The 26230-nt window shown below is 55.5% G+C and overlaps 1 protein-coding gene and 1 non-coding gene across 9 annotated transcripts in view; both read right to left on the reverse strand.

The window, feature by feature from the left end:
• Nucleotides 1-79: 79 nt before the first annotated feature.
• Nucleotides 80-26230, reverse strand: part of NUMA1 (nuclear mitotic apparatus protein 1) — a 72755-nt gene continuing 46604 nt past the window's right edge. For 6 of the 8 annotated variants that reach the window (XM_055548955.1, XM_055548958.1, XM_055548954.1 and 3 more), the window contains exons 3-26: nt 25521-25606; nt 20432-20511; nt 19083-19165; nt 18294-18374; nt 16927-17014; nt 15597-15717; nt 14909-15066; nt 14511-14628; nt 14316-14433; nt 13870-14010; nt 13031-13153; nt 9484-12882; nt 8993-9034; nt 7513-7581; nt 6087-6197; nt 5786-6004; nt 5529-5686; nt 4061-4307; nt 2900-3128; nt 2205-2341; nt 1685-1861; nt 1419-1532; nt 1099-1314; nt 80-775 (exon numbers count right to left, since the gene is read on the reverse strand). In XM_055548955.1, coding sequence (XP_055404930.1) covers nt 764-775; nt 1099-1314; nt 1419-1532; nt 1685-1861; nt 2205-2341; nt 2900-3128; nt 4061-4307; nt 5529-5686; nt 5786-6004; nt 6087-6197; nt 7513-7581; nt 8993-9034; nt 9484-12882; nt 13031-13153; nt 13870-14010; nt 14316-14433; nt 14511-14628; nt 14909-15066; nt 15597-15717; nt 16927-17014; nt 18294-18374; nt 19083-19165; nt 20432-20511; nt 25521-25606 — 6327 coding nt within the window. In that variant the 3' untranslated portion in view covers nt 80-763. The remainder of the gene's footprint in view (nt 776-1098; nt 1315-1418; nt 1533-1684; nt 1862-2204; nt 2342-2899; nt 3129-4060; nt 4308-5528; nt 5687-5785; nt 6005-6086; nt 6198-7512; nt 7582-8992; nt 9035-9483; nt 12883-13030; nt 13154-13869; nt 14011-14315; nt 14434-14510; nt 14629-14908; nt 15067-15596; nt 15718-16926; nt 17015-18293; nt 18375-19082; nt 19166-20431; nt 20512-25520; nt 25607-26230) is intronic. The other 2 variants (XM_055548959.1, XM_055548960.1) reach the window with 2 other exon arrangements.
• TRNAW-CCA (transfer RNA tryptophan (anticodon CCA)) lies at nt 13710-13781 on the reverse strand. Its single transcript has one exon. It is a non-coding gene; the product is annotated as a tRNA-Trp (tRNA).

Genomic DNA, 26230 nt, shown 5'->3' on the forward strand with positions numbered 1-26230 from the left:
GCCAGGAGAAGGGGTTTGAGAGAAGGTAGGTGGTCTGGAGTCTCCCTGCTTCCCCGACACAGACCAAGGCATCTCGGCATTCAAGGGAGAAAAAATAGACTTTATTTACAAGTAATAACATTTAGAAAAGATCCATCTCTGGCCCTTAAAAACCTTCCCATCACTCCAAATCCCACCCCGGAGGGTGGGCGATGGGAGCTGCCACTGAGGGCTGCCCCCCCCCCCCAGGTGCAGGGCCCTTCTCCTGGAAAAGAGCATCCTGTGGGCAACTGGGTCCTTGGGTGGATGGATGCACCTGGGGCTGGGGTGCTCCCACTAGGTCAGTGCCCAGTCCTGGACTTCAAGAGCAAGGGCCCTTGCGAGGCCCAGAGGCCAGGAGCAGCAGGGACCAGGGCCTGCTCCTCCAATGGTCCCTTCTAGATCCAGAGGCTGGGAGGACTGGCTAGGCCCAAGGACCCAGCCACACAAAGCCAGCCTCTAATCCGGTTACGATGGAGAAGTGACTTTACTCTAGGAAAACATCAGGAAGCAAGGCAGGGAGAGGACCCAGACTGCCCAGGCTCTGGGCCACTCTTGAGGACACACGGTTCACCTGGGGATGGTCCGGGTCCCCGTCAGGGTGTGGGCAGGCGTCACTGTCTCGAGGATTTGGGCCACTGTTGGCCTGGGAGCTGAGAGAAGGCACTGAAAGGGACAGAAGGAGAAGGGCCAGGCGAGGGCAGCATCAGGAACACAGGTGGGGCCGCTCACTGGCACTGGCTCTTCAGTGCTTCGCCTGGAAGAGAGAGACAGCTGCTCAGTGCCAGCCTGTGCCCCCTCCCGCTCCCACACGCCCAGACTAGGGTGGTCTCCTTGCTGCAGCCCTGGACCCATCTACCGCGGGTTTGCAGGGGCTGGTTTCACCTGAGCAGCTCTGGGTGTTTTATCCTCTGCTTTCCTCGAGGAGGAGCAGCTAACCAGAGGGGAGCACCTGCTCTCAGCCCTTGCCCTCCAGGGGCCTACTCAGAGCCCTGGGGTGGCTGGGTGGGGGTTGTCACCCATGCTCCTTACTGGGTTTCTAGGAGCCGAACCCTCCCCCTTCCCAGTCAGTGCCCGCACCTTGCCCTTTGCCCGGGGGGTGGCGGCAGCGCTGGCAGCAGCAGTGGCAGCGCTGGCTGCGGTGGTGGCGATGCGCGGAGAGCGGCGGGTCCCACTGCAGGGGTTGGGTGAGGCTTTGGAGGGGGCTTTCTTTGAGGCTGCCTTCCGCAGAAGGCTGTTCCCAAGCTTCTTGGGCGTGTTGAGGATGCTGAAGGCCATAGACTGGCGGCGGTCAGCCTGTTGGGAAGGGCTGTCAGACTGCGGGCACCACTGGCCACACAGTTGCTCTAGGGCTCCGCGGGCTGGGCCCCTCCAGGTTCTCCCTTCAACCCCCGGCTAACCTGTTTAACAGCTGGAACTGCCTTCTTCTGGGCCTCGGTACTGCTGTGTCTGCGCCCTTCGTGTCGGTCCCGGGGGGTCATGGGGCGCGGGAAACATGTGGTGGCCTTCTTTGACTATGGGGAAGAGGACAGTTAGGTCTACAGCATACGAGACAAGTGGCCTGTGTCCAGCCAGCGCCTGCCTCCCTCCTGCACCAGGAGACTCCCTGCTAATAGACTCGCAAACGTGGCGGCCGCTAGAGATGACCAAAGTCCAAGTCACCCACCTCGGGTGTGCCGGGACCCTGGTGGGTCTCTGAGGAAACCCGCTTGCGCTGCTGCCGTGTGGTAATGCCAGCGCTCTCAGCTATCTGGGCTGGCTGCATACTGGCTCGGCGCAGGGTCTCCCGGGGGTCGCCGGTTTTTATCTCCTCGTCTGTGATGGCAGGCAGGCTCAGGGAGGGCTGTGTGGGGTAAAAGAAGTGGTCGGTAGACCTCAGCTGTTTGGAAATGGAGCGAGACCGCCCTAGAACTCCTCACTGGCCAGGCATTTGGAGCCTTCCTATTGCAAACGGCTCCCGTCCTGTTGTCTTCCGGCCTATGCCATGCACCAGAGCCGCAGGAGCCGTCCCTAGAGACCTCTGCCCACTCCGGCCCTCCACAGAACCTCCTCCTGAGTTCCTCTCTGCCTGCTAGTTGACCAGAAGCAGGTCCCCCTCCTTGGCAGGCTAGGAAACGGGAGGGAGGTCCAGGAGGAAGAGGGAAGCCAGCAGGGGCGGGTCCCTGGCAGGGAACCCAAGAGCTCACCCTGGACTCCAGGGGGTAGCAGGTCTTCAGGTGCGGTGGGCATACTCGGTTGCGCTGCTGCAGCTCTGCAATGCGGTTCCAGTCATCCAGCTGTTCGGGCTCATCCTGGCAGGTGCCCACATAGAAGCTGTTCCTGCCTGTGCGGGGCCAGGGAGACAGCAACAAGCAGGGCTGCAAGGCCAGCACCCTGCCCGCCTTGGTGCCACCACTCTGTCCCTCCTAGCCCTTGAACTCCAGCACCCCAGGGTCCTGCTCTGCTCCATGCTGCAGCTATGGGCACGAGGCCCACTACCATCTCTTCCCTGGGGACTGGCTCCCTGCCTCCTCCCTGGGGTCCCATGCAGAGGTTGTGACACCAAAAGAAACTATTGGAGGACCAGGAATCCATACCCAGAGGGCTCCCTGAAGGCAAGAGCCTCAGAAAGGAATCTGAGGATAGATCCCTGGCAGTCTGGCCCCCCCTGGCAGCCCCTCCCCACCTGAGAAGGGGCCTGGACCAGTCCTGTGCAGGGAATCCCCCGCCCCTCATGCAGCATTTGGCTGAGAATGACATCAGCCTTACTGCCTAGCACAGCCCCTGGGTGAACAACAGGAAGGGAGGAGAGGGGTGAGGTGCTGGATCGCAGCTTGTCCTTTGGCTGTGTCAGGATCTGTCCCGTTTCATGTTTGGGTGTCAGGCCCCCACAGTCCCCTACCTGGAGGGGCCCCACTGGACATCCCGGCCTGGGAACGGCGAGCGGAGCTGCGAGTGGTGGGCCGGTAGCCAGGCAGGCTGAGCAGAGTGGAGTTGCCGTCGTCGGGAGAGCCCAGGCGGGCTAGAGACTGGGTGGAGGAGGCGGCTCTCGGGCCTGCCTGGGAAGCGGGGGCTGACTGTGTGCTGTAGAAGGAGGCGTTGGCACTGTCTGGATCCTCCACGTCCAGCTTCTGGAAGAGAAAACGCACCTGCTGCAGTGGGACTGGGCCCTGACGTCCTGGGACATCCCTGGTGGTCCACCAGCTAAGACTGAACCCAATGCAGGGTTTGATCCCGGTTAGGGAACTAGATCCTACATGCCGCAACTAAGACCTGCCACCAAGCATAGCCAAATACATCAACATTTTTTTAAAAAGCCTCCCATTTCCTTTCCCGAAGCGCCTCAGATCCCATGGTTGCCCGTGTCCACACTGCTTTGCACAGGGTCCTCAGCTGCCCATCTGCAAGAAATGGGCCTTGTTAATCCCACACAAGGTGCTGAGACTGTCGGGACTCCTGCCCATTGTTCGCTGAGTCTGTTAACAAGGCTCTGAGGGAGGGTGGGCCGAGTGCCTCAGGCTGTCTTAGAAGTGAGGTACACGGGCGTTAAAGGACTGGCCTGAGGGTCACAGAGCTGGGGCTGGACTCCGTGGCTCCTGAGCACATCAGGCTTGTCCCACAGGTCCCTCTGACCAAGTGCACCAGGGGACCATCTTTTAGAACTTCGGTTTCTTGGTAGCTGAAGTGCTCCCCTCCTCTCTTCCCCAACCTCCTTGGGATGTGGAAACAAGGACCAGAGCCCCAGGCAGGTAGGCAGCCCCCTGGGCAGCACAACGTATCTGTCACCCAGCGTGCGTGCTGGGAGGCACGGGCTGGGCGGCTTCTCTGCGTTGTCCCCTTGAGCCTGCACAGGGTCGCTACTGTACACAGAGAGCACAGCAGCCTGTCAGTGGACAGGCAGCCGAGGCCAGCCTTGCCCCTTTCTACGGGAGGCCAAAGCAAGTCACCGCTCTGCTGCTCTCGTCTGTGGGTGTCTGGAGGCGGTTTTGGAGACCTGATGGAGAGAGGCCCTGGAGAGGAAGCGACTGGTGCTGTCCTACAGCCCCATTCCCAGCAGCCTGACCTTGGTCATGGTGATGTTGATGATCTGCGTGGTGCGCCTACGAGCGGAGCGGGTCTTCCGGCTTGAGTCCAGGGAGATGTCCCCCAGGGAGTCCAGGCTGCTCTCCAGGGGGGCCTGACCCCGAGCAGGGATGGGTGTGAAATAGAGGCTCTCCAGGGACTCCACTTTGGGGGGCAGACGCTGGGAGATGGGGGAGGCTGGCTCTCCGGGGATGCTGGTGCCGTCTGGCTGGGTGCGAGGCAACTTGCTGTGGGGAAAAGGCTGCTGAGGCGCCATTCCTGGGGCTAGATCACATTTTGTCCATCCCTTTGTTCCAGTGACATTTATAACAAGACCACTAGGTCAAGCACCCCACCCTCTGATTTTTCAGAGGTACCAAAAAGAGTCCTTGACTGGGACCCTGCCTTCCATCTGCTCTGTTGTTGGTGAGCCCACTCACCCCATGATGCCCTGAGCTCCTCAATACAGGCAACTCCCAGACCCTGCTCTCCAGACCCTCCCAGACACAGCCCCAGACTGCCCCTCTGGACTCCACAACAACATGTCCCGAACTAAGTCCACTGTCTGTTCCTCCTCTGTTTCCTATTATAGCCAACACGAAGCTGGGGGGAGCAACCTCCAGCCAGCCTCCATCTCTTCCCTTTCCTGCCAAACCCAGGAGCCCCTTAACCACACCCAACTCCTCTCCTTTCCTGTCTACCTCGTCCCCTCTCACCTCGACTACAACAGCCTCTGAGAGACACACGGTGGTGACAAGCTAGGACTCAAGCCAGGCTGCCTGGGGTCAAGCCTAGCCCTGCCACTGTGGGACCCCAGGCTGCCCCAGTTTTCCTCTGTGAAAGGAGATAATCATAGACTCTACCTCAGAGAGTTGTTATGGGATAAATGAATTCATATTTCTCAGGTGTGTAACAGTATCTCTGGCACATATAAAGTGTTTAACATAAAAATACATTTATTGTTCTCATTAAAGTCTCAGTTTTCCCTATCAAGATAGGTAGGCTAAGATGCAAAACTGACCATGTGCTCAACCGCAAACCCTTCTGAGGCCCCTCAGTGCCTTCAGGATCAGGTCTAAACCCCAGCCTCCTTCAGTGGGGGGGCGTCCAGCCTGCCCTCAGGGGCCTGAGCCCAACCCTCCCCACTTCACTGTCCAGCCAAGCTCCTTCTCGACCTTTGTTGTTATCACTCTTCTCTGTCCATGGGACACACACCTACAGTTTCTTTCAAGACTCAAGAGCAGGAGTGACAGCCTCCATGAAGCCTCTTCTGACCACTCATTACTTCTCATTCCCGCTATGCTACATGCAAGCATCTGGCCTAATACCTCTAATACATCCTCCTCCTCTAAGAACAAGCTTCCAGAGGGCAAAGGGTTCCCATCTTCCTCTCTCATAGCCCCAGTGCCCAGGAGGCTGCCTGATCACAGTGGGCTGACAACAGACAGGGAGGAAGGGTGCCCCCTGACCTGGTGACAGAGAGAGGGGTCCCCTCCTCGCAGCTCAGATCCAGGCTGTCAATACTCAAGTCCAGCTGAGACTTAGCCTGGGGCTCCCGGCTCTTCAAGGCGTCAGTCGCCACCTGGAACTTGCCCAGGTCCCGAAGCTGCTGGTCGGCATGGGCAACCTGGGAAACGGTGGAGAGAGAGTGAAGGCAGGCCTCAGCAGGGTGGCTGCGGAGAGGAGGGCACTGGAGGCCAGTGTGCCGGCACGGCCAGAGCCTCACCTGTGCCTCCAGGCTGCGCACCTGGGCTGTGAGGTGGCGGCAGGTCTGCTCAGCTTCCTTGGTCTTCAGCCCGGCCTGCTGCAGCTCCCGGCCCAGCCGATCCACTTCTGTCCGCAGCTCCTTGTTCTCTGTCTGCAGCTGCTCTAGGCCTCGAAGCTGCTCCTGCAGCTCTTGGTTCTGCTGCTTCTTGGCATCATAATGAGTCTTGGCCTTCTCCATCTGGGTGGGTGGAAGGGCGAGTGGGTGGTGGGGTCTGAGAAGTGGGGGGCGCCAGGGCCGGGGCTGGGGCCGGGCTCCTTACCTGTAGCTTGTAGTGCTCAGCCGCCTGCTCCTTCTGGCTCAGCTGGGCCTGAAGCTCACTCAGCTGGGCCTGGAGGCGCTGGACCTCCTGCTGGCTCTCACCGCCCTGGGCCTGAATGAGGAGAGAAGCTGATGACCACTGGCCTCTTTGGCTCACCCAAATCCACCGACCCCTAGCCTCCTGGGCTCCACGATGTTTACAGATTCCTGCATGTTCTCTGAGGACACACAACAGGCCTCTGGGCCCCTCCCAGCTCCAGCCTAAGCACCACACACCCCTCAGAGTCCAGATGCTGTAGGAGCTTTTCCTGTCCAGACAGTGCCCTTTCTGGAAGAGTTCTGGCAGCCTGCCTTTGCCCTGACACCAGGCACATGCTACCTCACCCTCCCTCCGTGAGGACAGTCTCCCGGGAGGAAAGGCACTGGCCCCCAGGAACACCAGGGGTCTAGGCACAGGCATGTGTGCTGAGGACACGAGAACTCATTTCTCCTCAAAACCACTCTGGGAACTAACTTCAGCTCCACTTCACAGATGAAGAAACTGAGTACAGAGCCTGAAAGCACATTGGCCACGGGGACTGAGCAGCAGAGTAAGATCTGCGCCTCTGCCCACCTCACTCCGAAGTGGGTGTGGGCTCAGTGATGCTGCGGGCGCAGCCTCCCAGACAGACCACAGACTCCTTGGGCGCAGGATCTGTCTGTCCGTGGCGGATTCTCTGTCCACCCGCAATCTGTGCCAGCAAGTGCTAAGTCTGTAGCAGGCACTGGCCAGGGCCACCCAGCCTTACCTCCTCACCCCCCGGCACCAGGAAGGCCCCTGAGAGGAGTGTACTCCGCCTGTGTGTCAGCGTGACTGTGACACGGTGTGGAACACAGGGCAGTGAGCTGGGCAAACAGCTCTGAGCTCCCACCAACTCCTGTGACCCTCCTGGGGCCACTGGGGCCAAGTTCCTTTGCCCTTAACTAAAAGCTGTGAAGCCTGGAGTTGCAAAAAAGCAAACATTAAACCAAAGAAGGTGATGCCACGGAAAGCATTAAGAATATTCAGTTGCACTGCAGTACTAAATGTCACGAGCGCTCATTCCCTAAGATTAAACAGCACAGCCCAACTGGCCCCTGCAGTGCTGTAAATGTTCTGATCTGCCCTGTCCAGTATGGTAGCCACTAGCCACACATGGGAATGTGGAAACGTGGCTAGCGCAACTGAGAAACTGGATTTTATTTAAATAACCACACATGGCTAGTGGCTACTGCAGCAGACAGTGAAGGTCTGCGGGTTGCGAGCCACTCTGGTCACTCTCAGATCGCAGAGGCACAGGCAGGGCTCCTGAGGCTGCCAGGCCCCAGGGTGCCCCAGACGGGGCTTAGCGCTTCCCTCCCTGCTCCCCTGAGCCGATGGAGGGCAGGCCCATCCCCTGCTGTCCCACCTTCAGCTTCTGCTGCTGAGCCTTGCTGGCTTGCTCATGGTCGGCTAGCTTCTTGCTCAGTTCTTCCACCTGGGGCAGGGAGGCAAGAGGAGAGAGACTCAGGGGGCCTTCCGCTGAAGATCCAGACAAATTATGGGGTTTCCCCAGGCCAGTCCCCAGTGTCCCTGTAAGAAACTCAGGGCCGCCCTGGCTGGTGGGCAGGACCTGAGTGACATGACCCAACGCAAGTGCTGTCAGAGCCACCTGCCCGCGCTTGCCTCCACCCCCTGCTTCAGACACAGGCAGCAGGGTCACTCGGGAGCTGACACCCCACCACCACTTACTGCCGCCGTTCCCAGCCCCAACCTTCCCACGGCAGGACAGGAGCAGGGCACCCATTCTAAAACGCCAGCAGACACTCTCAATGACTACACCCCCCAACCCCTACCGCAAGAAACTGCCAGAGCAAAAGCCCAACTGCTCGGACCTCTCCCCGACATCCACAGGCCATCAGGGCTGGCGCTAGTGGTGTGGTGGCTGTGATTAGCACTGGGTCAGGCAGCTGGAAGACGAGAGCAGGGCAGCACACGCATTTCACGCCCACCCCACCCCCAGAGAGAGGAAGGGCTCAGGGAGGAAGGGGACGAGAGGGCGCATGGCAGCCACAGACGCTCCTGGCTCCCCTGGGCTTTCTGGGAGCTCAAGCACGATCAGTAAAGGCAAAAGGCAGGAGCTCCATTGCTAACTGTTTGCTCTTCTGTCTGATCTTCCCCATCATCTCAGGCTCCCTGGAGGAGGGGATGTGAGGAGAGGAGGGCCCACCTCCTCAGCAGGCCCCAGATGATGGGGTAGGAAAGGGAGTGGAGGAAGGGGGCGCCCACTAAATGCCAGTTTGATAGCTTTGATGTCTAGGGCAGCACAGAAACCCTGGTAAGGGTGAGGCAGTCAGACCTCACCTCCTCTCAACCTTGGCCCTCCTGCTCCCAGACATCTCTATCTTATGCTGGGGGTTAAAAACCCCAGAGGGTGATGGGCAAGTGTCCTGAGCTCACGGCCCTGCTAATCTGTGGAGGCCGCCTGGCACATCACCTTTCTGGCTTCTGCAGGAAAGAAGGGAGCTGTGCCACACCAGGCCTGAGGCCAAACTGCGAGTCCCCACAGCTGAGTACCCAAACTGGGAGCAGGACTTGGAAGTCTGGGAGTCCCAAGGGCAGGCTGTCTCTGGACCTGGTACGGAAAAGACGAAGCCTGCCCTACCCCTCGTCCCTGACAGACGATGAGAATACAGACGGGTGGAGAGGCCGACCTGGGATGGGTGGGGCGAGGCCTGAAAGGGCCCAGCACACCGCACTCTGGGACGGCCTGGGTTCCACAGCATGACCCTGCCCCTTCACAAACAGTTCACAACAGGAGCCCACGGAGGCAAGCTGCAGCCGGGGTCATGCACCGAGACCAGTCACCGCTTAAGCAGCCAGCATTTATCGAGGACCTCAGGCATTACCTGCTTAGTCTGCTCTCTCTGAAATAACTCTAGCTGCTCCACCTGCGCATGGGGGAGCAACGGAGACAGCGTGAGATGGGGGCCCAAAAGGCACCCGCCCTGCTCCCAGGCTGACCTCACCGAGGCTCTAATCTGCCCCCAAGGAACTAGATGTCTAGCAGCCTCTTTAAATGCCATCTTGGCTCATTGGAGGCCCCGGTGGCTCTTGGGGCCTCCACTCTAAGTATGCTTCCTCACGACAGAGCGCCTCAAAAGGCTGATGGCTCTCACAGCCTGCCTCACCAGAGACAGAACCTTTGGGGAAGGGGAGGCTACTAAGAGTTTCTTTAGGCAAGCAGGGGCAACAGACAACCTGTACTAGCAGCCACCTCTCCTCCTGCCACCCAGACACTCTGGCATCACAGGGGGATCAGAGGCCAGGGAACGTAGAGGGACAACGTCTCCACCTCTCAGGTCTGCCCTTCGGGGGTGTGGCTGAGCCAGGGCCTCACCTGGGCAGTGAGTTTCTGCCTCTCCTCCTGGAAACGCTGCCTCTCCTCCAGGACCTTGGCCTTGGCACCCTCGTACTTGGCGGTCATCACTTCCAGCTCCCGGGCAGTGCTCTGCACTTCCCGCTGCATCTCAGCCAGACGGGTCTCAGCGTCAGCGCGCACAGCTGCCAGCTCCTGGCTGTACTTCTCGCGGGCCTGGTCCAGCTCCACTTCCAGAAACTGCCGGCCGAGGCTGGCCCGCTCACCCAGCCCCCGGTTCTCCTCAGCCAGCAGGCCGTGAGCCTTCTTCAGCATGCTCAGCTGCTCCGCGTAGCTGGCCTTCTCTGCTCGCAGCTGCTGGGCCATGCGCTCCTGCTCTGCCACCTTCTGCCGCAGAGGCAGCAGCTCCCCGAGCTCACGCTGAGCCCGCAGCAGCTCTGCCCGCAGCCCGCCAGCCGCCTGCTTGCTCTGCTCCAGCTCCTCCCGGTGGCGCTTCTCGGCAGCAGCCTGCTCGGCCTGCAGCTGCTGGCACAGGTGCTTGACGGGCAGCAGCTCGCTCGCCAGGGCCTGTGTGCTGGTGTGCTCCAGCTGCAGGGCCGAGAGGGCTTGCTCCTTCTGGAAGAACTTCTCCTGCCAGGCCTTTAACTCTTGGCCCAGCTCCTCTGCTCGCTCCGCCTGCGAGGCCAGCTCCTGCCGCAGGCTCTCAGAAGCCACCCGCTGCTTTTCAGCCTCCTCCCGGAGGGTCTGGACCTCCTCGCGCAGAGCGGAGCTGCGTTCCGCAGCCCTGGCGCTGCTGCTGGCGGTCTCCGCCTGGAGCAGGCGCAGCCGCTCTTCCAGCTTCTGACTCTTCTCTGACTCAGCAACCACCAGCCGCTTCAGCTCCTTGCTCTCGCCCTCCTTCTCCAGCACCTGGCGGTTCAGGATGGACACCTCCTCCTCCAAGCTGCTGATGAGGCTGTTTTTCCTCTCGGCCTCCTGCTGACCCCGGGCCACCTGGGCCTTCCACTCGTCCTCGGCCTTGCTGTGCTCCTGGGCCTTGGCACGGAGGGTGGCCAACTCCCTCTGGGTTGAGGCTAAGGCATCCTGACTGCTCCCCAGCTCCTGGGCCTTCTGCTCTAACTGGCCCTGCAGAGTCTTCAGAGTACTGGCTTGCTCCATGTGGGCAGCGCGCTCAGACTCAAGGCTGTGCTCCAGGCTGGAGGCCTTCTCCTGGTGCTCACGGGCCTGCTGTTCCAGCCGGCTCACCTCTGCCTGCAGAGCCTGCAGTTCAGAGCCTTCTGGCTCAGTCTTTCCAGTAGCCTCGGACTGGGTTCGCAATCCAGAAGCGTCTTCTCGGCTGGCTGTCCGAAGAGACTGCGGGCGCCCCTCCTCTTTCTTGGCCAGCTGTTCTTTCAGTCGCTCCACGGTTTGCTGAAGCTCCTTCAGCACTGCCCCTTGGGCTGCCTCCTGCCCACGAAGCTTGGCCAGTTCCTGGTCCATCCCCTCCTTTTCCCTCAGGGCCTGGGCCAGTGCCTCCTGCAGGGCAGCAAACTCCACACGCTGCTCATTGAGTGCGTTCTGCAGCCGCATCTCCAGCTCCGCCTTGGCGGCCTTCTCCAGGGCAAGGTCAGCTTGGGCCCGGCCCCGCTCCTGGGTCAGCCGCGCCACCTCCCTCTCCTGTTGCCCACGCTCCTCCTGCTGCTGCCCCTGGCTCTCCATCAGCGCGGCCCGCAGCCTCTCCAGCTCGCTACCCATCTGCTCAGCCTCACGCTCCATAGCCTGCAGCGCGGCCTGCGTGCTGCAGAACGGGCGTCCCTGCTGCTCTTCCAGCCACTCCGACTCTCTGTCTCCTGCCCTGGGCGGCTCCTTGGGCAGCTCTGGGGAGGCCGTCTCCGGCTGCTCACCTGCCTTGCGCACCAAGGCCTCCAGGCGGGCCACCTCCTTGCTGGTGGCCGCCATCTTCTCCTGCAGGGTGGCAAGGTCGGTGGCGAGCTGCTGGGCCCTGCCCTCCTTCTCTTGGACCTGCTGCAGGGCCCTGGCCAGGCTGGCGTGGAGCTGAGCCAGCTCGTCCTGCTGCCGGCTGATCTGGAGCTCGCTGTGGGCCTCGATCCCCACCACCTTCTCCTTGGCCTCCTGTAGCTCCTGGCGGGCCTTCTCGCATTCCTCCTTCAGAGTCATCAGCTGTTCCTGGAACATGGCGCTGTACTGCTCCTCCTCCTGCTGGCTGTCCTCGTACCGCTCACGCCAGGTGGCCACCTCCTTGGCCAGCTGCTCACACTCATTCTCGGCCTCGCGCTGGGAGGCTACAGCCTCGGCCAGCTCCTGCCGCAGGGCTTCCGTCTGGGCCTGATGGGCCTCCCCGAGCTGCTGTAACCGGGCCTCCAGCCCCTTGCGCCCAGCTCTCTCTTCTTCCAGCTCCTTCTGTCCCTGCTCATGCTGCTCCACCAGGCTCTGCGTCTCCGCCTCCAACCTGCAGATGCACCGCTGCTGCTCTGCCAGGGTGTCTGCAGCCCTGCGCTTCTCCTCTTCCAGGCTGCCTGTGGTGGCCTTCAGGGACTCCTCCAGGGCCCGGACCTGCTCCTGGAGCTGGGCCTTCTCCTGGGCCACTCTTTCCCACTCGGTTGTTTTCTGCTGCTCAGACCTTAACTGGGCCTTCAGCTCTGCCACCTGGGCCTGTGCCTCACTCTGCTTCTGGCGGGCTGCCTCAACATGGGCATGGAGTTCCTCCACCTTCTGGCTCAGCTCCACCTTCTCCTGCTGGGCCTGTGTCAGCGAGGACTGGGCACCATCCTGGGCTTCATGGGCAGCCCGCAGCTGCTCTTGCAGGACGTCCAACTCGGCAGCCTTCTCCTTCTCCACTGCCCCCAGCTGCTGGAGGGCCATGTCTCTCTCCCGGAGAGCAGCCTCCCGCTCCTCGGCCGCAACAGCCAGTTGCTGGGCCTGGTCTCGCCGGGTGGCCTCCTTCTCCGTGGCGGCCTCTTCCAGCTGCCTCTCCTTCCGCTCCAGGCTGCTGCTCAGCTGCTCCACCTGCTGGCGGAGGCCCTGGGCAGCCTCTTCCTGCTGACGGAGAGTCTGTGTGAGTTGTGCCTGCTCCGTTTGGGCCTGCTGCTTCAGGCCGGCCAGTTCCCCATCCCGCTGCTGCACAGCAGTGTTGAGGGTATCCAGCTCGGAGGTCAATGTGGCCACCTGGGTGGACAGCCGGGCCACCTGAGCCTGAGAAGCCTGCTCCAGCTCCTCCTTGGCCTGGCTGAGGTTGGACAGGGAACCCTGCAGCTCGGCAATCAGGCCAGCCAGCTGCTGCTTTTCTTCTTCCAAGTGGCTCCGCTCGGCGAGCAGCTTGGCTTCCCGCTGGCCCCGCTCGGTCTCCAATGCTGCCACCCTGGCTTGAAGCTGGGTGTTGTCTGCAGCGAGAGTGGATGCCTCTTGCTTGAGGGTTTCCAGCTGGTGAAATAAAGAGACAAACGGGGATCAGCACGACTTGGTGCCCTCTGCCCCTCCAGGGATTGAGGCCCACCAGGAACCTGAACATGGAGAGCACGGGTCAGCAGCCACCCCAGCCCACAGGTGTCACCGCTGCCCGAGTCCCTACCTGCAAGATGTCACCCAGCACCTCACCCTTCTCCTGGGGTGGGTTCTCCCGCAGCTGGGCCAAGTGTTCTTCCAGCTGTGAAAGCTTTCCCTGAAGGATTTCGTTCTTCTCTTCAAGGCATTTCTGGGAGTAAATGAGAGCCCCAGGTTAACAGAAATGAAACAGGCACCAGCTTGTCACACAAGCCCTTGTGAGCATCAACATTATTATCCCATTAGTTAGGTAAGTGCCTTGTCCGGGGGCTACATGGTTACTAATACGTGGCAGAGCTGCGTTCTTAATAGCAACAATAATCTCAGCAACTTCACCTCGTACCAGACAATGTGTGTTCAGTGCTCTATACGCATTATCCTACAACAGACGATAAGGCAGCTACTAATTCTTTTTCCCATTTTAGGGAAAAGACGCTTAGAAAGAAGTAACTTGTCCAAGAGCCACACCTGTAAACAGCAGAGACAGGATATACAGGTATACTGAACCAAAGCCCATTACAGCACATTATTAAGCCTTGAAGAGTAGTTAGCATAATTCCCAAAGGTCCCATACTGAAAAGTGAAGTCACTCAGTCATGTTTGACTCTTTGTGACCCCATGGACTACAGCCTACCAGGCTCCTCCATCCATGGGATTTTCCAGGCAAGAATACTGGAGTGGGTTGCCATTTCCTTCTCCGGGAGATCTTCCCAACCCAGGGATTGAACCCGGGTCTCCTGCATTGGAGGCAGACACTTTACCATCTGAGCCACCAAGGAAGTCCAAAGGTCCCATAGAGGTAAACGACATTCAGCTTTGGGCATGTGGTCAAGGCCGTGGCCCTGACTTCCCAAAGCAGAGGGCTACCTTGTCCTGCAGGGCTGTGCCGAGCTCCTTGTCCAGATGCGCCTGCTTCTGCATCCACTCCTGAGTGGCCCTGCTGTGCTCTTCTGTCAGTTCGTTGAGGGCCCCCTGGAGCTGCTGCAGGTGACTGGCAAACTCCCGCAGCTGAGACAGACAAGAGGGAAGCCCCGTCACGCAGGGTCAAAACTGCCAGAACCACTGCTGTCTGCCTGCTGAGCTCCAGGGTCTGGACGGTTCCTGTTATCCTTCCAGCCCTCCTCAAGCCAAATGCAACTAATCATATCTCTAACGCAGGACTACTAATCAAAATTTACGGCCACCAGCCGGTCCGTCCCTGGCAGTAGCCAATTAAGGAATGAGGACACTCTCCTCAATCCTCTGGGGGAATTGTACAGACCAACTCAGCTGCACCGGGCTTCCAGGTGCGGACCAGAAACCCCAACTCTCACCTTAAAGGAAAGGTCCCCATTCTCCTCAGAAAGCTGGTTAATTCTGCGATCCATCTGGCTCTTCTCTGTCTTCAGGTCCTGGCACTGCTTCAGAGTTTCATGCAGCCGCACAGTGAGGCTGCGAGAGAGTGGGGCAGTGAGGAAAGAGCACATGGCTGCTGTGCCGGGCACAGAAGGACAGCAGGAGAACCGTACCTCTCGTTCTTGCCACGCAGCTCCTCCAGCTCCCTGGGCTCCAGCGGACTGGCCGCCTGCTTCTCGTTGAGCTGAGCGAGGCGGTCAATGCGCTGCTGCATCATGGCTATCTGTGCATCTGCCCCGGAGGGGAGGAGAGGACTCAACCCAGGGCGAGGGGAGGAGCGAGGGGGAGGGGGGAGGGGCAGCTGGTCCAGGGAAAGAAGGAGGGGGGCACGGATAGCACCTGCTTCCAGGGGTCAGCCAGTGGGCCCAGGGAGGAGCTCGGCTCCCAGGCCAGCAGAGGAGACAACACAGGAGGCAGAAGGGCCACACCTCAGACAAGCCCAGCACGTTCCCAGATGAAAATCCTGAATGCTGCCCGTCCACACACATCCGCCAGCGAGCCAGGAACCTACCCTTCTCGGTGAGGAGCTTGCGGTTCTCAGCCAACTCCAGCTCTAGCTCGTCTCGATTGTTTCTCTCATCTGCAAGCTGCTTCTTTAGCCGCCTCATCTGGAACTGTGGGGTCTGCAAGATGTCACCCATGGGGGAGGCTGGAGAACCTGAGAGGAAGCTGAGGAAGATGGCCCAGATGCCATGGTCAGAGCCCAAGACATGAGGGCGGAAGCAACCAACAGGCGCGGGTGGGGGTCGGGGGGCCCTGTGGGTATGCGCACAGGGGCGAGGCCCAAATACCTGGGTTCTGCCTGCAGTGCTACCTCGTGCTTTATGACGTGACCTAGAGAAAGCTCCTCTTCTTTCTTCAAGTCTTAATTTCTCTATGCCTCCCCACCCCCCACAGCTGCAAAAGGAGGGCATTCTCTTTGCCTTTACAGAACTGCACTAAGGGAATTTAGCCTAGTCTTCAAGAAAGCAAGAAATCCCATAAACAGAGACCAGTCTTTGACAGGCCTTTTGCCCAGGACAGATCCCAACCAAGTCCCCCTCTGATCCTGACATAGGGGAGGACGTCACACGTCTGTAAGATACTCCAAGCTCTCTGATGACTCAGGGGCTGGTCAACAGTTTGGCCCCTTGGAGGCAGGGATCCGAGCGCTGGGTGTCGAGGGCCTCCCATCCTGGGAGAAGAGGCCCAGCACATACTTGTTCCCGCTGGAAGAGGCAACTTTCTGTAGCTCTAGGAAGTGAACCTCCCTCTTGGCCTGGTGGCTGGGTGGAGACAGCTCTTCAGAGATGGTGCTGGAACGGGGGGAAGGGACAGGAGCTGGAGTGGAAAGAGCAGACAAGCCACAGAGAGGTCAGTAAGAGGTGGACAGATTTGCATCTTTATCCTATTTGAGAACTTGCCTTAGCGGGGATGAATCCAGACACTTATATGTCAGCTGCAGAAGAAGGCTGGGCAGAGCTTGAAGCCTGAGGTCTGGGTTATCCAGCAGTCAGTGCCCTAAGCCAAAGTACAGGGCTTCCCTGCCCAGACTCTGTACTCAAGAGACCGGACCAAGTGCTCATGACTCCTCTCAGTCCCAGTGGCCTCTCAAGTCAAGAGCCAGCAGCCTCCTCACTGAAACCCTCATTCTGAAATCGTGCACTGCCAGCATGACTTCTTTCTCAAAATCTCCTCTTTTCTTGGCTCTCACGGCGACCTTCACAAGGCCCTCCTGCCTCGAACACCTGGGCTCCCTCTCCGGCACCCGCTCCTTCCTCTCCCACCCACCTGCCCACCAAGCCCCAGAGTTCTGATGGGGCCTGCGTGCTCTGCCCACAGTGCCCAAGGCCTCAGTGGCCATCCATATACCAACGTGCAAGCCCACAGCCTGGCCCAGAGCCCTCTCCTGCATTCTACACTCACATCTACAACATCTCCACCTGAAGTTGCTCACAGGGAACCTGAACACAAGGAATACCAAATTCAGGGGCTGGGTGAATGTGCCGAGACCTGCCACCTGTCGTCGTTAGATGGCTCTTCCCAACAGGCAGCACTCGCACTCTTTACTGTACTTCCAGCAAGATGCCTGATAGATTCAATACCTCCCTGTTCTAGCACTTTTTTCTCATCATATATTCTGGTTTATGTATCTGCCTTCCCACCTAGCACACGAGCAATATGTAAGGAATAACAGTCGTCTAAAACTGTGTACTTCCAGCTTGTAAGTCAAGAGTAATGACTGTTTAAACAATAAAAAACAAAACAAGATGTGCATGTAGGTAGTGGGGTAAACCAGGAGAACTGACAGCAGACACGATCACTTACAAATGTCCTGCTGAGCTGCTGCCAGGCACGAGGAGGAGCTCTGTGGAAACTGGGATGAAGGCAACATGGCCAGAAGTCATGTCACTCCATGTTCCACACGTTTCCTAAGCACCTACTCAGTGCCCTGTGTGGGGGCAAACCCCCAGAACTTTCTGACAACTCAGGATCCTAGCAGTCCCCAGCTCAGAAAAGACGAGATCGTCAGGAATGGTCCCTACTTACCTTTCTGCAAGAAGCTCTCCAAGTCTTCATTCAGGTTTAGCCCATCCTCATGGTCCAGCACGAATTTGAGAATGACAGCTAACTCAGCCTGGGCCACAGACAGAGAAAGAGCATCACTGAGGTGTTCGGGAGGCCTGCAGGCATGGAGGGCACCATCCTGGAGGTGCCCTAAGGTTCTGCTGGAACCCATCCCCGCCCTCAGAGCCCCATGGTCCAGTCCAGAATATCCCACCAAAGACGTTCCACTCTACTTGTCCCCAGCCCCTCATTTCCCCCAAAGATGCACCCAGGGTCAGACAGAAGTCCAAACTGACTTCACTCCTGACCATGAGATAAGAATAGGTAAGCAAAGCAACCCAGTCAGAAAGCTTTTACACAGAACTCTGTTGGCCCCTCCCAGCTGGCCCTGACTGCTGTTCTCTGTCTGAGTGAAAACACCTTCGGGGCTCATGCAGGGCTTAACCACCAGCTCAGCTGTAAAATCTTGCCTTCGCTGTCTGAATTCCAAAGCTACAGAGTTGATCTGACTTCTCTGGCCATTTTCCTTATTTCTTTAGAATTTCTTTCTACCTGGTCTATGATCAGCTTAGAGCAGAGAAAACGTTAAAGGAAGGAAGGAGCCACTTGTTCCTCCCACAGCATTACAACCCCAACCTGTGACAAGCCACGAGCTAAGTGAGTACGAAAGGGGGTGAACTCAACACTTCTACCACTACGTGAAAGGCCACAGCTCTCCGGACACTGCCCTGCCAGTAACAGACATGACCCTCTGGCATCCCAGCTGCTGCTGCTCTAAACAAAGCACAGCTGCTCATGCAGGAAGCAAGGACAACATCAGGACCGCACGGCAGGTAGTTCCCTCTCTAATGAAGCAGATGCACCAACTCCCCTTCACTTAGGGACCATGCAGAGGAGGGAAGAGGGGCAACCGCTCTGAGCTAGACTGTCACGATAGACAAAGACACCCTCACTGATCCGTCCTACTAGAGGAAAGGAGGGTGAAATGCAGTGACAGTCTGTGTAAAACACCCACTTAAACATACAGAAGCACACACAAGAGGGAAAAATAATTTCTATGTATTATCCAAACACAGTTCACGTACAGGTACAGTTAAACATATGTACGTGAAAAGGGCCTGGACGTATATCCTTTAAAAGTCAGCAGTTACTGCTGAGAATGCGATTACCAGCAACTTTTATTTCCTTCTTTGTGCTTCTTGGTATTTTCCAGACTTTCTATACTGAATGGCTGTTACTACTATAACATAATTTTTAAAAAGAACAATGCATGTTGTTTAGAGAAAAACAACTGGCATGGAGTGAAACATGGGCAAGCCTGCTGGGTGGGATGGAGCCGCAGGGCTTACCTGAATCTTGTATTCAAACTGCTCCCAGTCCCTGAGACTCCTGGAGCTCATGGAGGAGTGGTACAGCAGCAGCATGGCCACCTAGGAGCAAGCAGGAGCGGCTGCTGAGCAGGGCTGCCTCTCTGCTCAGGCCCCAACCCCTGCCCTGTTCTGGGGACTCCGAGCTCTCCCAGAATTCAGCAGCCCCAGGCTGCTGCCCTTAACTGTATCAGGAAACACTTTTCTTCTCTTTTTTTAAAAAAATTATTTATTTAATTGGGGGCTAATTACTTTACAATACTGTGGTGGTTTTTGCCATACGTTGACATGAATCAGCCATGGGTGTACATGTGTCACCCGTCCTGAACCCCACTCCCACCTCTCCCCACCCCATCCCTCTTGATCGAGGATTCAGTGCTCACTGTGCAAAAAGCCGGGAGCCAGAATCCCTGCACTCATGGAACCCAGGGTATGACACCTAAGGCATCCTTCATACGACAGCACCCAGAAACAGAAGGGGAGTGAACTGGATTGAGCTAAAAAGAAAAATATGACGACAGCCGGCTAAGGCCTGACTTGCCAGCTGTCCACAGAGGCCACAGTAATGGTCCAGTAAGTCTCTTGGTCATTAGGATGGGCTAAAATCCTTGGCTGAATCAAGCCTCAGCTAGGTGGCTGCCTTGACCTACCACCAACCTCCACAAGACTCAGAAATAAAGCCCCCACCACTTCTGGGTTGAGAGAAGGCCCCCCAGCAGGCCCCTCTGGTGCCACCCTCTCACCCCCATCAGGTTCGTTTTCCACAGGTACCTTCGCTAGCTCCAGCTCTGAGCCCTCCATCACCTTCTGCACTGACACCAAGCATTCTGCAGAAGAGGGATGTTTTCGGTTTTCTGTAATGACAATAATATAGAAAACAAGGTGAATTTCCTGGGAACCATCCCTGAGATAATCAGAAAACCGGTGGGGCCAGGAGACGACACACACATTTCCACCTGAAGTTAATTCTATCCTGGGCTAGTCCAAGGACTACAGGGACAGTTCAAGGAGAAAACAGGCTGGGAATTCACAGCAGATTTGGGGCCTGATATAGCACTCACCCACCCACACACCAACTCCCCCTCAGCACCACAGAGGAGGAGCCCAGATTCCAGGTCACTGCAGAGTCTCCTTCCAACTGAGGGTACAGAGGAAGCCTGCCTGCAGCTGAGTCAGACCAGGGTTGGGGGGGATACCTGCTTCTTATGCTGCCAGGGGGGCTGGGCTCAATTACTAATACCCTGCTTTATCTTAATCCATCATCACCTTTCTTATAAGCCTCTTGAGGTGGGGATGGCAGAGAGCGCCTGGATCAAAGGTGAGAACTGTGTCCACAGCCTTATGGGGGAGGGGACCGACAAGCACTGCGCCAGAAGCTCTGACTGCCCGTGTGCTCAGCTGTTCAGGTGACTCTTTCTGACCCTATGGACTGTAGCCCACCAGGTTCTTCTGTACATGGGATTCTGCAGGCAAGAATACTGGAGTGGTTGCTATGCATTCCTCCAAGGGATTGTCCCAATGCAGGAATCAAACCTGCATCTCTTATGTCTCACTGCATTGGCAGGGAGTTTCTTTACTGCTAGCACCACCTGGGAAGCCCACTAGAAGCTTTGCATGTATCTTTATTTACTCTGCATGTCAATCTTAAGAGCAATTGTTAATCATCTTCATTTTATAGACAGGGAACCCATGTCTAGAAAGGTCACACAAACAGTAGAATAGAAGGGCAAGATCTCACTCTTACCCTGCCTGTGCCCCTATACCTATCACTTACGCAATTAATTTAGGGTTACCATGGGAAACTGTTCTCCCAGCAAGGGGAAGAAGGTAACACGGATCTTTCTGTCTCCTTGCAGTGGAAGGAATGGGAACCCAAGGTAATGAGTCCCCAGAATCAACCCCCTGCTCTACCTGGATCCCAGACTCATACTCTGGGACTGTAGTGATACTCTCCCCCAACTGGTGCAGGCCAGACACAGAGAAGCCACCCTGGCCATACTCATCTCGGTGGCACACAGTGGGTGGCCTCAAGCCTCTGCCCCTCCCGACACCTGAGACCTGGTTCTTCTGGCCGCCCGAGCCCCAGGAAGCAGCTCCTTCCCAGCCAGGAAGGTGCTTACTCTGCAGAAAACTGCACACAAACTCCAGTCTCTCTGGCACCGGCCGCTGCAGGATTTGCTGCCCCTCATCAGAGCCAAGGCTAGAAAAAGAACAAGTGTTAGAACCAGAGTACTTGGCCAGCCTTCCCTCCTGGCTACTGCATTACCTACCACCTTCCCATCCCTTCAGGCAGGGTCTCTGTTGGATCTGATGGAGAGCCAGGCCAGGCGCTGGAAGCAGGGGAGAAGACACCATTTACCCAGAAGGAACTGCGTGGTGGCTGAGAAGTGGGGACTTGAGGCCTGAGGCCCTCCTGGAAAAGACGGCACTCTGCCACCCCATTTGTGAATATGGAAAAGCTCTGTGGGAAGCAGGCCGAGAAGTGATGGAGGCAGCACAGATGGAGGGGAAGTTGGGGTCAATAGTCCAGAATGGCTCAGCGTAAAAGGTCAGGACGCCTGGGAACATGTGACAAGAGGACAAGTACGGGCACACTATGTGTGCCGCTAGAGTGAGAGGACTACGGAAACAGGAAATCAGATCCAAGAACTGACAGAGCAGATGGGAACAAGGCTCTCAAGTGGCCCGGCAAAGTTCAACACTCACAAGGCTGAAGGCTGAGGTGGTCTCCGAGGGGCCAGGCCAAGGGACGATCACTCTTGATCTGTGACCTTCCCGACGCTGGTTTAAGTGGAAAGGTGAGCGAAGTGTGAAGAGCAAGGACGGCAGGGAGCAGCAGGGGGCGCTCTCATACAGGCCTGGCCCCAGCCCCTTTGGCTAAATGCAGTTTCATTTTCAGAAGTGACTACCCTCATTTAGAAGTTAGAAAGCTGACTTTTCAATCAAGGCTACAGATGAAGATACTGATTAAAAGGCTTCCTATTATTCAGATCCCACATCTCCAGGTTTCAATCAACTTTCCAGAGGGCAGGGCAGACTTGAGAATCCCCCAGGGCAGACTTGAGAATCCCCCTGCAAAGCACAGAAGCATCCCAGCCAAGACTGGGAGTTACTCCATCCAGCTCCGGAGTGATTACAAGGGCTTCTTCCAAGGGAAGCCCCACAAGCAGCACTCTGGGTAGCTGGTCTGTGATTAGGGACACCTACAAATTCCTTCAGAGATGCTAATCTCCTCAGACTCCCAAAAGAGCCATCCTCCCTACCCACCCACAATGTGGAATGTTGTGACTCTTTCTTTGCCTCATCACAGAGTAGTAATTTACCTAAGTGTATTCCATTTGATAAAAAAAAAATAAACATGGTACTTCGGTTAAATGTTTGAGAAATACTGGGTTAAACCCAACTGAACATTTTCTAAAGAAGAAGGCATTATATGCATTATTTCCTAAACATATCTGACCACAAAACCCATTTTTTTACCACTGAGCCCCTGAGATAGCACAGTTGCATGGAACATGCTTTGGAAAACGCTGGTCCTGGGGAAACACAGCCCATCCTTTAAGAAGACTGCATTCAAGTCCCATCTCTGGCAGGAAGCCAAACAGAACCACTGCTAGTCATGTCCCCCCTCCTTCTCAGGCATTCCTACAACACTCACAGACCCATGCGCATCATTTGTAAGTGACCACTCTGTGTGAGCTGAAAGGTAGGAATACTGACTGACCGATGAGGAATGCTTTTAACTGGGATGAGCAGAGATCAACATCCATAAGGTAAATATCAGGGCTTTAAGTTTTCTGGGAAAATGCCTCCACTGAACTTTGATTTGCAGATATCAAAGAGATGGGATAGCCTATTTGGTTCAGGCTATTCACACACAGTCCATTCTGAAGGAGATCAGCCCTGGGATTTCTTTGGAAAGAATGATGCTAAAGCTGAAACTACAGTACTTTGGCCACCTCATGTGAAGAGCTGACTCACTGGAAGACTCTGATGCTGGGAGGGATTGAGGGCAGGAGGAGAAGGGGACGACAGAGGATGAGATGGCTGGATGGCATCACCGACTAGATGGACGTGAGTCTCAGTGAACTCTGGGAGTTGGTGATGGACAGGGAGGCCTGGCGTGCTGCAATTCATGGGGTTGCAGAGTCGGACATGACTGAGCGACTGAACTGAACTGAATTCACATACAGAAAAATGGAAAAACTTGTCAAAGGCGTTGACTCTAATCAATTTTCTGAGAGAGAAAGCCAGTGGCCAAGGAACAAGCATTTGTTCAATTCCCACAGATTCTATCCGCTGCCAACCTAGCCCTCCTCCGCTGTCTTTCCCTGAGAACCAGGTGTCTGATTTCTGTTAGCAACAGTAGGAGCATCATAAACGAATCAGCCAGAACACATTCACCAATAACGTTTTCCCATAGAAAGCTGGTCAGCATTGCCCTGTATCTGTGATCAGGGTTAACCTGGGATTTCAGTAGCACTTCCATCCAACACACACACTCCCTCTCTCCCCACTGCTACTCTTCTCCCCACCTGTCTCTTCTAATCTAAAGCTCAGGCAGCACCTTAGAAAATAACTTGGAAAATGGGCATCTTGAAATTTTGACCTGCCTTATGCAAATTTCCCACTGGGTTATAAACTTACAGTGGCTAAACCAAGGATATACATCCGCACCCCTGGACACATCTACAGCTTTTGTCATCAGGCAAGGAAATTTATCTCCTCAAAAGCAAAAGCTTGATCCATCCATGCTGCACACTATATCTGTTACAATGAGGAAGTCATACCTGGCTGTCTCTCCTTTGGTGATGTTAAAATTAAATTGTAGGTTAGGTACTGCCAGCCTAATGTTTTACTGGCCATTGATGTTAGTTGCCTAGATCTACTTTCATTAGGGTTTGCAAAATGGTTACTAGTTACATTATGAGTTACAAAATGCTGACTTACAGGTGGTACACAACTCCGTCTATGAAGTATCCTTGAAAAAAAATCTTAAGCTAATTAAATTTAGATCTAATTACCAGTTTATAGGCAACAAGGGGAAGAACAAGTTAAGCAGTACCATGATGATGCAATTAACAAAGGTCAGAATTTAGGAAAGTCTACAAGATCCAAAAAACAAAAAAACAAAAAAACAGAGAGTTGGGTGTAGAGGTAGAAATGAATAAGAAACAAGACTGGAGGGAAGAAATGGGCCCCTGATGAAAGCTCTGAATACCCAAACTGAAGTTTTTAGATTTCAACCTCTTGGCAATGAAGAGTTGCCGAGATCCATGAGCTGTTGAGCACACAGTTTTGAAAGCAGGATGGAGGAAGGTCTTGAGATCACACTACAGGGATACCCAGGACTAAGGATAGGTTAGAGAAGAATGAAGTCATGAGAGTCTGGTATCCAGAGGCAGAGGAAGGGATGTGAGAAATCTCCTGAAAGGACAAACTGAGAAGATGGTGACATTAGAAATCAGTGCCCAGGTGAGGGGAGAATTCAAAATGATGTTGAAATGTCCTGTGTCTGGGTAACCGGGGAAAAAAATGGTGTTGTCCAGGAATTCCCTGGCAGTCCAGTGGTCAGGGCTCAGCACTTTCACTACCAGGGCCCAGATTCTATCCCTGATCAGGGAACTAAGATCCCACAATCCATGTGGTGCAACCAAAAGAAAAGAAAATGGCAGTGTCTGTACCAAAATAAGAAAATACAGTGGCTTCCTTCACTAAGGCAAGTGGGCCAGTCAGAGCCACAGGGACCTTTAAGAAATCATATTAGACATCTCATTATCAATATAAATCTCAAAAGATTAAAAAACCAAAAAAACCCACTCTAGAAAACACATCTGTCGTGGGGCACTCAGCCCCACTAGAATATCAACTATATGTTCATTCACTCATTTTCACCTAATAAACATTAATTAAAACTAATCACCGCAGTCCTAAGTTAGGTGTAGAGGACCTGAAGATGAATTAGACCCAGACCCTGCCTTTGACAAGTTCAGTTCTACCTTGTTTCCCTGTCAATGAGCTGCTGCCTATAAATGCAGCCAACCTGCTTCACAGAGATGCTGAATTCCAGTTGCCCCATGCTGTGTGTGGATACAACGCATACAGGTGTGTGTGTGCTCAGTCGCTCAGTCGTGTCTGACTCTTTGCGACCCCATGGACTATAGCCCGCCAGGCTCCTCTCTCCATGGCATTTCCCAGGCAAGAATACTGGAGTGGGTTGCCATTTCCTCCTCCAGGAGATCTTCCTGGCCCAGGGATCGAACCTGTGTTTCCTGCATTGCAGATTATCACTGAGCCCCATAGGATGCCTCAACACTTCAGATCTTGGTCCGGGGGACTCAGCATCTATTGTGCTTTCCTTTAAACTGGGAAAGTCGGTCCTCTCCACTGTCCCCCCAATTCCTTACATCATGGTTTCCCTATACTTTTGCCCATAGCACAAAGAAGTAAAAGGTCAGTCAGTCTGCCCTTCATAATTCCTTAAAGTTGAGGGTACAGGAAACAAGATGAACCATATAAGCTTTAAAAAAATAAATATAGGTTATGGCTTGACCCATCTTTGCTGGGTTCCAGAAAGGTGAGACAAGAGGAGGAGGGCCCACTCCACTCATTTCTCAGATAATTGTGAAGTTCAAAGGAAATGTGCTAAAGACACAGATCTAAAACGAAGAGGCCTAAACTGAGATCCTGGCTACATGACAAGCAGCTTACCAAATGCTAACTGACCTCAGAGAATAAGTTAAATGAGGTAGGTGAAAACCCCAGAAATGCGCTAATGGGTTAGAAAGGCATAAATCTGTGCAGTGCTAACAAGTTAAAAGATTTTTAGGTCCTGCTTCTTTCTCTCAAGTTTATGAGCTTCCCCTTTCTTCTTCCTGGCCCCAAAGGTTGCAAAGAGGGTTTGTGAGGTAAGGATGATCTTGTGAGATAAGGAGGAGGGCTGTAGAAGACTCCTGTTGAGACAAGAGGACAGGGAACACCAGGGCAGGCTCCCAGAGGTGAGAACAGAGACCTGGCAGCTCTCCTACGAAAGAGCGAGGAAGCCTCAAGACGGGACCAGAGTGAAACCTCTCTCATAGAGACACACAGTGATTGGAAGACGTTCCAATCCGGTGGCGCTCTCTGGCCAGCCAGGAAAGGAAACAGATGCAGTTCCCACCGCAGCCTACAGCTGCACGAGAGGCTGCAGGGAAGGCAGTGCCGACTTACATGCCGTCAATGATCCTGATGAAGACGCCGCAGTCCTGGAGCTGCAGCACAGCCTCCACCGGGTCAGCCAGGCGCAGACTGTTCACCTGCGAGGCAAAGGGAAGCACTTGGTGAAACCGTCTAGTGCAAGAAGCCCTGGGGTTTGCTCCTTTCCCCAGGTGTTGGCAACTCTGCTTGTTCTGAGTGCCTGTGTGCGTCCTAAGTTGCTGCAGTCGTACCCGACTCTCTGCACCCCCCTGGACTGTACCCCACAAGGCTCCTCTGTCTATGGAATTCTCCAGGCAAGAATACCGGAGTAGGTTGCTATTCCCTTCTCCAGGAGATCTTCCCAACCCAGGGATCGAACCCGCATCTCTTATGTCTCACTGCATTGGCAGGCAGGCTCTTTAACTGCTAGTGCCACTTGGGAAGCCCTTTCTGAGAGCCTATAGTTGCAGCTAAAGGAATGCAGGAACAGGCGATTCTAGGACTTTTAATTTCAGCAAAGGAATGTTGCTGCACCAACTCATCCACTAAAGGCCACCTGAAAGCTGCTCTCAGAGTCCTTCCTTTGGCTTCTTATCCTTTGAATAAGAGCTTAAGTTCTCCTAGAATGTTCCAGCACTCGGGTGTATTTTAAATGTAATTGGGCATAAAATGGTTCTAGAAAGAATGAAAGAAACTTGTACCCCAAGAGAGGAACCTGAGGCTGGGAGTGAGGGGTAGGAAAA

Source organism: Bubalus kerabau, chromosome 15 (assembly GCF_029407905.1).
Source record: "Bubalus kerabau isolate K-KA32 ecotype Philippines breed swamp buffalo chromosome 15, PCC_UOA_SB_1v2, whole genome shotgun sequence".
NCBI classification, from domain to species: Eukaryota; Metazoa; Chordata; class Mammalia; order Artiodactyla; family Bovidae; genus Bubalus; species Bubalus kerabau.